Here is an 11,150-nt window from a genome sequence, read left to right as displayed (position 1 = left end):
TAACTCATTCGATCCTCACAATCGTTTTGTTAGGGGAGACTGTTTAGCTCAGGCGGAGACACCGAAGCACACGGGGTGACGTCACTTCCCAAGGAAACACGGCGGGAGCGTAGAGAACTCAGACACCCGCCATCGAGGGAGGAGAGCTGTCGCCATCTCCATCTTACAGCTGACGAAAGTGGCCACCGAGAGGGGAATCGGCACACCCAGGCCACGTGGTTAGTGAGTGGAGGATCCAGGATTCGAACCCCTGCAGTCGGGTTCTGGAGTCATTTGCTTAGCCTAATGCTTCACTGGAGGAGATACTTAGCGACTCCCTGTGGAATGAATGGGACCCAGACAGGGATAGAAGGCAAGGCAGCCAGATGGGCCAAGGTCTCTCTTCTACTCGCCGAGGTGCCCCTTGCGCCCTAAGCGATCGTTTTTGAGTTGTCTCAGCCCCGCCTTGAACCACCCACGCTCTCACTTCCTCTGTCCCGGAGCCTCTGTATCTTCCTTCTGTGCCTCAAACTCATCAACTTCTCATATGCTGCTCCTTCTGCCTTCTGGACTCTCCCTGTCTCACCCCTGCACTCTCCAGGGCTTGGTTTTGATGTCCCCTCCTCTAGGAAGCCATCTCTGATCCTCAGGCTGGATCCGGCACCTCCGCTGGGCTTTCCTGCCCAAGACCTGCCCACTTGTCGCTTGACTGGGGAAAAGTCTGTCTCTGTCTCTGGACTGTGAACTCATGAGAGCAGGGCTGAGGATGTCTTGGTCACTACCATGTCCCCAACAGTGTTAAGCACAGGGATCTGCACAGAAGAGAAGTTCAGGGAATTTGGGAATTTGTTAAATGAATGAGTAAATGAGTGAATGGATTGATGGTAGTGCCCTAACCCAGGCGATTAAGTTAAATCTTCTTGGTCTGTGTGCTCCGCAAAACCGACAGCTTGTCTTATCCATAAGGAATTTTTTTAAAAGTAACATTTGTGATTAAACCATTTACTATGTCCCCCAGCCCTCTTCCCTCTTCCTTCAAGCTGGGTCAGGTACCCCCTGGAGTTCTCGCAGCCCAGCTCACTCTGCGCTTCCTACCCTTGGTTTAAGACTAGGAATTCTTATTACAAGCATCATTTCAGCTCATTTAAAATTTCCAGGCTGCTCATGGCGAACTTGGCATTGGACCTGATTTTGTTAAGTTCCCAACAACCAGGAGCCGCCATTATTGTGTTTATTGTTACCATTGCTGTTGATTATCATAATCTCAGTTCCTGGTCCATTTAACTCCGTCATTCTGTCATTATTGAGCTGTCCCTCCCTGACACCCCTCTCCCTGGCAAAGAGGTGGGGAGAGGGATTTCCCTGGGAGGGGGACATAATTCTTAACAAGATCCAGAGACAAAGGGCAGGGTTTTCTTGCTCCTTTCCACCCAGGGGTTCCTGGGGCTCCTGAACTCTGTGCTCCTCAGAGAAAGGAAAGGAGGTGAGGCCAGAGTTCCTCCCCCGCCACCACCCTGTCTGTCCTGAGGACTGATTCATCGAAGCGGTTGTGAGTTTGCAGTAGGTCAGAGGGGAAGAGAAGAAAGCCGGAGTGAGGACGGCGCGTGTGTACAAGCCAGGCCACTGAAGTCAGGGCCAGGAGCCGTGGGGCTGCTGACTCATGGGGCCACCACTGGGCAGAAATCCTGCTCTCAGGTGAGTGCCCTGCTCTCCTCAGATGAGGATGGGGATTGTATGTGTGTGTATGAGAGAGTGTGTGTGTACTTGCACAAAAGAGAGGGACACAGGAAGAAACAGAGACAGAAAGAGACAGAAAGAAATAAAGACAAATACCAGAGAGACTGAGAAAGGGGGACAGAGGCCAGAGACAATGACATATATACAGAGAGATATACAGAGGGAGCTACAGAGAGATGGAGTTGGAACCACAGAATGAAAGAGGGAGAGACTGACCCGGACTCGGAGAGGGGTAGGTAGGAAAGAGCTGGAACAAAGCAGACAGACAAGAGCGAGGCAGGCAGAGGGAGGGTGTGCCAGCCCTGGGCGGCCGGGTCACACATCAGGATGGGGGATGGATATGAAACTTACGCTTAAAAGGCATCTGAGGCAAAAGGGAGAAACTAGAATATTTTGATAAGAAAAGCGTTTTGGAGATAAATGACTTTGCAATGTGTGGTGTGCAGAGGTGAGGGCTCAGCCCGGCTGCTGTGTGGCCCCGAGACCAGCTTTTTCCTCTGGGGAGGAGGCAGGCGGGAAGGGGTCAGCTGAAGCCTTCCCGAAGGAGATTTACCTCAGCTGGGTATGATGAGCCCACTGCTGATGCTTTCACTCATATTTTTCACTTAACGATGGTTATGTGAGGCAGGGACTATTATTACCCCATTTTACAAGCGGGGACACTGAGACTTAGAGGACATCGCCCGCCCCACAAAATGGCAAAGCCAGGATTCAAACCCAGGGCCTGAGCCTGTGGACTTCGCTTCTAATAGCATTGGAGGCAGAAAAATAGACATAGGAAATAATAATAAAATAATAATAATAATAGTAATAATAATAATGATCGAACACTGACTATGAACAGTTTTAAGCGTGTCACATCTGATATCTTATCAGACTTCACAGCCCGATGACCTCAGTTCTGTTATTTTCCCCATTATGCAGTTGAAGAAACTGAGGCTCACAAAGAGAGAGCCCTTTGCCCGAGATAACAGAGCCCGTAAGCGTCAGAGTCCATATTTGCTCCTGAATATCCGAAGAGCCCATGCCCTTAACCACTGCCCATGCAGGGAGAGGGCAGTGCTTGGGCCAAACTGGGGTCTCCCGAGGTGTAGGGAGCGGCATGGTTGCCAGCCTCTGGTATTTAGGCTGATGGGAGGTGAAGGGTGCTGTCAATGTCAGCTGCATAGGACCATGGCCTCTGGGGTTGGGGGTCGCCACCTATACCCACATTTTCTTCAAGCCTGCATAAAACTGTGAGCAGAAAGGCCAAGTGGAAATCTGGAAACCCCTGCTGTCTCTGCCTGAGGGCGAATCTGAGGAAGTACAAGGTGAATATCTCCCACCAGATGCAACAGAACAAGTCCCCTTTGTCAGGGGTAGCCTCTGCCCCTCCCCAGGCCGACGGGAGGAATTATGCCATGTTGAGAGTAGTCTTTACGGGCTGTCAGGCCAAGTTCAGATTTGGCTTCTGCCACTTAACATCACCTCTCCGAGAGTGTTTTTCTCTGTGTGGAAGAGGGAAGCCAGTCTTTATCTCCCCCAGAGTGAACCTTGTTGGATAGAACACACTTAAAGCTAGCCAATATTCCTCACCACCCCACAACAGCCCTAGGATGCTGGTGGCAGTATGCCCATTTTACAGCTGGGAAAATTGAGTTGATAAAACATGCCATGAGTCACGCGGCCAGTAGGTAGTGAATAGGAGTCAAGCCTCCAGGGAAGGAGTGCTGTACCTATGACCTCAGACCTCTCTCCACTTCGGAAGACGGTAACTAAACGCCCCACAACATACCTCTCCCTCCCTGAACATCTCCTCCCTGACCCCGCCCCAGCCTCACTTTTGACCGCATGGAGTCTGCCAGCTGCAGCTCATCCTTGACGCCCTGCTGCATAACACCATCCGAAGTGAGAAGGATGTTGCTCTGGCTGTGCTTGGGACCCCTGGGACACCCCAGACTCATGGCCAACTCAGATGTCGGCACAGACAGAAAAGCTGTCATTCTTCAGCTCCCATCAAGGTTCCATGCCTAAGTCCCCACAGGACGGATCTGCTGGGCCCAGCCAGGGGCCGGCAACCAGCTGGTCAGATTAGTTGTGTTGGGGGTGGGGGGTTGGCTAAGAAGTGGGTAGCAGGACCTGGTGGCGTCCCTGTTACAAGCTTGATTCTCTTTGCAGCTGATATTAATCGACCCATTGTCATGTCCCAGACCCTCCACTTTATTTGTACAATTCCATTTGTAATGAGGCTCAGAGAGGGGAGGTAAGTCACCCTAGATCCCACCTAGAATGAGCAGTAGGTCTAGCATCTGAGCCCAGGCATTGAGCTCATGTCTTCTGGCAATTCCAATCCATCCCTGTCCTGCTGGGTCCCTCTATGACTATGTCTTGCTTGGTCTTCCTCTGCCTGTGTTTCCGCCTCTGTCTCTCTGTCTCTCTCTTTCTCCCTGTGCAGAATCACTGACCAAACCCACCATTACAGTCAGGCACAGGGGCTCAAGTCCAGTGGTTACTGAAGCATCAGCCTCTCCTTCCTAGCGGGCGCATGGAGCTGACAGCAGGACCCTGGGCATCCACAGCCTCTGGCAGGAGGACTCGGGGCCCTGTGAGTGTGAGGCCTGGAATGTGGCAGCGGGTCGAAGTGGCACCCTCAGGCTGACCATCAGCTGTGAGTCCCCAGCCTGGACCTCCTCCTCCTTCCTTCCTCTCTTCCTCACGCTAAGTTCTTCCTTCTACTCATTTATCCCACAGTTATCGAATACCTCCTCTGTACCAGGCACGTCTGGGCGCTCGACAGGACAAAGCACCTCCCTTGTGGATTTTCCATTCCAGCTGGGGAGACAGACCCTAAACAGCTCAGCAAGAGAGATATGTGTGCGTGTGTCAGATGTGGCCAAGGCTAGGAGAACCATGAGGCAGGGAGGGGAATGGGAAGGTCTGGGGGTGGGGAAGGTGTTGCACTCTTCACAGGGTGATCAGGGGAGGCCTCCCTGAGGAGGTGGCATTTGTACAGGGACAGAATGGGGCAGGGAGTGAGCAGTGTAGGCAGCTAAGGGAAGAAAGTTCCAGGGAGAGGGAAGAGTACGTGAGGTGGGACTGCGCTTCACATGTCAGAGGACCCAAAGAGGCCAAGGTGACCGGACAGGTGAATTAGGGGTCGAGTGGAAGAGAAGAGGTCGGGAGGTGAAGGGTCAGGGCAGATCACACGGTGCCCTGTGGGCCATGGCAAGGACGCCAGGAGCCACGGCTCTGAGTGGAGGAGGGAAAGGATTAGAATTAAGTTTCACGGGGTCCCTCTGGCCCCTGTTCTGGGATGGAAGCTAGGGAGAGGAAGGAGTCTACAGAAAGAATATGTTTTCTGGGTCCTTTGAGAGGCCAACCCCTGGACTGGGATTAAATGGGATTATACATGCAAAGATTTTATTAGGGGAGTGAAAAAAACCCATCTGAATGGGATGCAAGTCTGACCCCGAGTGAGGGAGAAAGGGAGAGGGAGAGGGTTGAGTGGAAGCATGTAGGCCGCCATGTAGTCTGATGACCTTTGTTAAGGCTGTCAGGAGTCCCATGTCTTCCCGGCAGGGGTGTGCCTTAGTTTCCCCAACACACGCAGGTTGGGTGCAACTCATGGGGGATGCTGTGAGTGGATTTCTGAGCATATCAGCTGGGCCCTTGATCAGTTAAACTCCTGCCCTAGATGGTCAGCAGGGCGCCCTCTGGTGGTGACTCGCCACAATCATCCGTCCAGAGATGATGGAGCTGGGCCAAAGTGATGAGAAGTGATCCGGCTGTGTATTTATTTTGAACATCAAATTCACAGCATTTGCTGCAGCTTGACATGGAGTGAAAGACAGAGAGAGGCGTCACGAACGAGTCCAAGGTTTTCTGCCTGAGCTACTCAAAGGGTGTAGAAGCCATGAGCTGATTGGAGAAGAGGTTTTGCAGGGAGATAAAGCAGGGGTCTATTTTAGACATATTAATGGCAGGGAGATATACTGACAGGGGTTAAATACATTGCTTTTTAAATTTTTCTCCTCCTCTATTGCTCTTTCCTCCTTCCTTCTTATTTCAGTCATTAAGCCAAAAATATCTCTCTTGTTCTCTGACTATGCAAAACCTCATGTGGGCACTTGATAGTAGCCTCGACTTTCACAGCTCACAGCCTACTCGGGATTGGAGGATCAATAATCAGGCAAAGAAAGTACAGTATGATCAGTGTGGCCATGGGACAAGAGGATTTGGGGAACCCAGGGAAGCCTCCCCAAGTAGAGGGATGTGGGAAAGCTTATTGTGAGAGGTGGCGTCTACCATGTTATCTAAAAAGAGCAGTATGTTAGCCAGGTAGAGCAGACTCAGGGAAGACCACACCAGAGAAGGAAGAGAAAATAGGGTGGCTTTGCGGCAAGAGGGACCATGACAAGCATGGACTATGGAAGTAGGATCTTGTTCCTGGATTCAGCGTGGTTGATTTGAAGAGGTGAGTGGGGGGCCTGCAGGGTCTGCAAGAGCCAGATTGCAAATGACCTTGTCAGCCATGGGCTTTGTCTCAAGGACACTGGGGAGCCATGGAGGGTTCTGAGCAAGGGAAGGGTAGTGTCAAGTTTGTGCTTGGCTGCCATGTGGAGGATTTGGGATTGGGACAGAGAGGCCAAGGGCAGGGCAGATGAGGGATCCTGGTGGCCATGGGGTTAAGATGGGGAGAAATCAGCAGATTCAAGAGATACTTAAAGGGGGGCAGGGGCAGAATTTTCCTCTTCTCTTTTTCCAACTAGAAACTTTTGCATCTCCCCCAGCCCCGCCCCCCCCTCCCTTCCCTCCACCCACCCGGGTACTTCAGGTGAAATTAAATAAGACAAGACTCAGACTCTGAGTTCGCGTGAGAAATCCAACAGCCTTTTTGTTTGTTTTCTTCCTATGTGTGGGAAAAGAGCCAAGTCCTCTTTCTTTACAAAGAAAATCCACAAGTATCTCTATTGTTGAGAATACACAGATGTAAAATTAAATATTATTGCAGAGCCAGGTGTTGTTAAATAAGAAATTCCATCAGAATTATGAACTTTTTGGAAGTTGGGGGCTATGTTCACAGGACACAGCAACAGTTTCTGAGCCCAGATGTCTGATGAGGCTCCTTTGTTAGAATTCGCTTTTGCAAGAGCAGGGTTTTGTTTTCTATTTTGATCTTTTCTCTGCTGCATGTTACAGGCTGCTGTCTGCTCACCAGGCAGCTAAGGGAGAAAGGACCATTTTCTTCTTATCTTGCTGAGAATCCTTTCAACAAGTTAGAAGAGCCTTTTTTCCCCCAGGGTATAATCAGAAATTATAATCTGAAGGAAAAAAAAGCCAAAATTTCCAGCGTGAAAACGAATAGGATAACTCACCAGTGGGGGATGGGCGCATAATGTTCGGCTTTACGCACAGCTGGCCCTGACCAAGTGGACCTCACCAGGGCGTCAGAGTCTGGGGTGGGCAGCAACGTCAAGGCAGAGCTGAACTCCAGCATGACCCTGCAGTGTCGGGCTGAGTCCCAGCCAGGTGCTGAATGTCACTGGACCCTTGAAGACGCTGCCAGTGTGTATGTGGGGGAGAAGCTGATTGCCCAGGCCCTGTCCTGGCAACATCAGGGCATCTACAACTGCGCAGCCTTCAACCCTGTGACCCGTCCGGCCCGCTCCGCCTTGGTCCTGGCCAGAGTGGTAGGTGAGTCCTTCAGGAGTACCTTCCCCTGGGGTCCGGGTGGCTTGTCCCAATGCTGGCCCTGGTGGTCTCGTTTTCCCTCACCATGGGCTGGGGTGTGAAAATGAGTGCGCTCCCTAGGCATGTTGTCCATCCAGAGCTGACGCTCAGGCCCTAGAACCTCTATGTCCTAGCTGCGCACCCTGGAAAACTCCAGGCTGCTCTGAGCCTCAGTTTTGCTACCTGTAAATGGGGTTCATGATGCCTGCCTGCCTTTCACAGTTTAGAAGCAGCATGAGTCAGGAAGATAGCCAGTGAGAGAAGAAGTGAGCCAGTAACAGACTCAGGAATTAATTATATTAATAGCAACTGAGTGTGACTGGCAGCGAGTCCCTGTATTTCTGTTTTGAGTTCTTGAGAGGGCAACACAGTGTCACTATTAGCCAGGGCTCACATCCTGGCTCCAACGCTTATTAGCTGTGTGCCCTTGGGCATGCTACTTAACCTCTCTGGGCCTCTGATTCCTTGCCTATAAAACAGACATCATAATTATGCATATATGTACACACGCACATATATATATCACAGGTTTGTTGAAGGTTAATCAACATTTGTCAAGTTCTGTGGCAGTGCCTGACATATTGTGTTCATTCAACAAATCATTATTTGTATATAGTCTTTCTATACATAACATCAGCAAACATTTCTTGGGTATTCCCTGCCTGCCGGCTATGAGTGGGCCTTTTGGAATCTCCATTGTACAGAGAGACTGAAACCTAGAGACCCAAGCTCTGTCTCTAGAGTTTGAAACCAGGCTTGCCACCCCAAGAGCAGTACTAAGCAGAGGATCCCATGTGACTTCCGAAATTAGCTCACTTAATCTTCAGAACAACTGGTGTTGTAAAGACCATGCGATGGATGGAGAGACAGAGGCTCAGAGGAGGAAGCAGTGTTTGGTTGATGCTCACGGGGATGTTATAGGATTTGAATGAGCTCATGTATGAAGGGCTCCTGGAGCTTAGAGCTTGGTAGATGGAAGCTTCTGCCACCACCACCGCCATCATTGCCATCATCATCATCATCACCTTTTATCAAGCTCCTACTATGTGTCAGGCACTGTGCTGGTACCTTTACGTGTGATCTCATTTAAAATCCTACAGGGTTATTAATCACGGTGCTTGTTTGACATATAAAGAAATGGAAGCTCAGGGAATGAAACTAAGAACCCCTTAGGCATCCAGGAAGGCCCTTCCTCCTGCCCCTGACCCTCGTGGCTGCCTTCTCAGTCCCTGTGGGGAACTTCACCCCTTTGAGAAGGATTCCGGCAGAAGGAGGATGGGCAAACAGCAGGCCGGCCCTGATAACAATTACCATTTATTCATCAATCGCCTGTGGCATACCCAGCATTTACATTCGTGACCTCATCTCATTTTCGCAACAGCCCTGTGCAGTGGGTACCGTTTCCCTCACTTTACGGTTGAGGAAATGACACTCCAAAAGGGATGTGCCTTGTCCTTGGTCACAGGGCCCCAGAGAGTCAAAGGTGACTCACTTAGGGGAAAGCCAGGTTAATGGCTGTCAAAGCCCCTTCCCCTGAAAGCCATATTTGACCTATCTTCCTAAGCGGTATTATCATCACACTAACACAGATGTATGAAGTAGGCCCTCTTATCCCCATTTTACAGGAGAGGCAACTGAAGCACAGAGAGGTTAAGCAGCACATGCTCAAGGTCACAGAGCTGAGATGTGAACCTGGGCTGTTCGACTCCAGATATCATGCTGTTAGTACCCCAAACTGCCGCCTCCCAGTCATTGGAAAACCAGTGCTCATCAAATGAAGGGAGATAAAGCCTCAAGCTTGGGAGTGGAGCTGGGAACAGGGATGAGGGTGTGTCAGGCCTGGATCCTGATTCTCCATCCTTGCCCAGGTCTCCTGTCATCACTCTCTGGAGGGGCCCTCGCTGGCATTACCATCAGGATCCTGACTCTCATGGCCCTGTCCACAGGCTTGGGCTGTTTCCTCTACGTCAGAAATGCCAGATGGTAAAGCTGGGAGTGGGATATGGGGTGTGGCCTGTAGGGGCCCGCACAGGAGGAGTGATGCTGACCATGGTGCTGAGCTATGTCCGCGGCATGGGGAATTCACAGGGTTTGGGGTATTGCCCAGGAATTGACATGGGATCTGGATGCACAGAAGTACAAGGACTTTGGGGTTTCAGACCCTCAAAGGAAGCAGCAGAGGACCCCATCTACGAGGCCACAGCACCCACCTCTGAGGGGAAGCTTGCTGCAGAGCCAAGTTCCAGTAAGTGACTTTGTAGCTGACACCTGGGAAGTGGTGAGGGCGGGAGAAGAAGCTGGTGCTGGGAACCGAGGCTCCTACCCCCAGATATGCCACTAGATTACAGTGTGATCATGGGCAAGTCTGCTCTCAACCTCAGTGTCTCCATCTGGAGAATGGATGAGATTGGAATCAAGAACTTTGAGGAGTTCTGTCTGTTCCCACAGCCATAGCGAAAGTAGGGCATCATGCTGCCATTCTGTTCTCCCTCACTCGCAGAAAACTTTGTTAATTGATGGCTGTAGACAGAGTGAATCAATCACAACACTCCTCCCCTGCCGAGTCCAATACCAGCTTCATAATCCATCCCAATGCAGTGCTCCAAGCATCCCCTGCTGTTGGCTGGGAGTTGACCAAAGGCAAAGTGAAACATTTTTGCCATCTCTGGCCTAGGATTCTGGAAGGACAAGCCTCACAAGGTGGAAGTCCTCTAGAGAATGTTCTATCCAGCTCAATTTTCCAAAAAGGGAAACCAAGGCCAGGAAGGATAAATGCTAAACCTGTACTATTAGGGACCCACTGGCACAGCTGGGAATAGGTCTTAGATTCTGTCTTCATCCATGTCATCAAATAGCCTTATTTTCACCCAGAACTAGATTTCCAAGACATCCCAGGTCAAGCTTGCTGGAGATGTGATGGACAGGCCCGGGGCAAAAGGAAGAAAGGCTTCTGCTATCTCCTTCCCGGGGACAGGTGTGATCTGCAAAACAGTCCCTTTCCTCATATCACTTTCTGACTCCAGCTCTGGGCTGGCATTCACTTTCTCTGGACTGGCCAAGGCCTATGTATGCCAATATAACTGAACCTCAAGGGCAGGTCAGAGTCAAGAAGGAGGGTGATGCTTCAGAGGGATCCTCTGCACCACCCCGACTATCTGGCTTTTTGCCAGCCCAGCAGGACTGTTCCAGTTCTGTTCCTTGGAGTAGGGTGTCAGGCACGTTCTCTTGAGGATACCCAGGACCAGCTTGGGTCTCTGCACTTCCTCCTCTGCCTTCTTTGGGGATCTCAAGACCCTCTCTGGCTTCTCCATCTCTCTTCTTTGTCATCTTGGTCTTCAAAGTGACAACGCCTAGCCTTGAGCCCCTCTGGGAAGCAGAAGGTATGTAACTCCTTCTGAGGCCAACACTGTTTCTAAGAATGTCTGGGAGTACCCCCATCCCAAGCCCCAAGCTCTCTTCACTTCTATCTTGTCCTCCAGATGCCACTGCACTCCCCTGAGCGGTTCTATGTTAGCTCTGCTGGATCCGATGAAAGAAGCTGCAGAGGAAATACGATCCTAGAATTGTATATTTGACGAGTCTGAGAAGCCATGTCATCTGAAGCATGATCGTCCGTTGCAGGGTAGGGATGGGAAGAGCGTGGCCCAAGGCCTCACAGAGCTCTGGGTCCAACTCTGGCTCCTATAGCGTACTCCTCCCACCTCCTGGGCTTGAAAGTTGGATTG

At 50.9% G+C, this 11,150-nt stretch overlaps 1 protein-coding gene across 13 annotated transcripts in view; it reads left to right on the top strand.

Moving 5' to 3' along the window:
* Window positions 1-1,429: 1,429 nt before the first annotated feature.
* Window positions 1,430-11,150, top strand: part of ZNF180 (zinc finger protein 180) — a 30,388-nt gene continuing 20,667 nt past the window's right edge. Inside the window, exons 1-3 of one of the 13 annotated variants that reach the window (XM_036232442.1) lie at window positions 9,215-9,670; window positions 10,297-10,399; window positions 10,905-11,026. In XM_036232442.1, coding sequence (XP_036088335.1) covers window positions 9,406-9,670; window positions 10,297-10,399; window positions 10,905-10,986 — 450 coding nt within the window. In that variant the 5' untranslated portion in view covers window positions 9,215-9,405 and the 3' untranslated portion in view covers window positions 10,987-11,026. Of the gene's footprint in view, window positions 11,048-11,150 lie in introns of those variants that run through there. The other 12 variants (XM_036232435.1, XM_036232433.1, XM_036232432.1 and 9 more) reach the window with 12 other exon arrangements.

The sequence above is a fragment of the Rousettus aegyptiacus genome, unplaced genomic scaffold (assembly GCF_014176215.1).
Source record: "Rousettus aegyptiacus isolate mRouAeg1 unplaced genomic scaffold, mRouAeg1.p scaffold_m13_p_14, whole genome shotgun sequence".
Lineage (NCBI taxonomy): Eukaryota > Metazoa > Chordata > Mammalia > Chiroptera > Pteropodidae > Rousettus > Rousettus aegyptiacus.
This window is presented reverse-complemented; position numbering and strand designations above follow the sequence as displayed.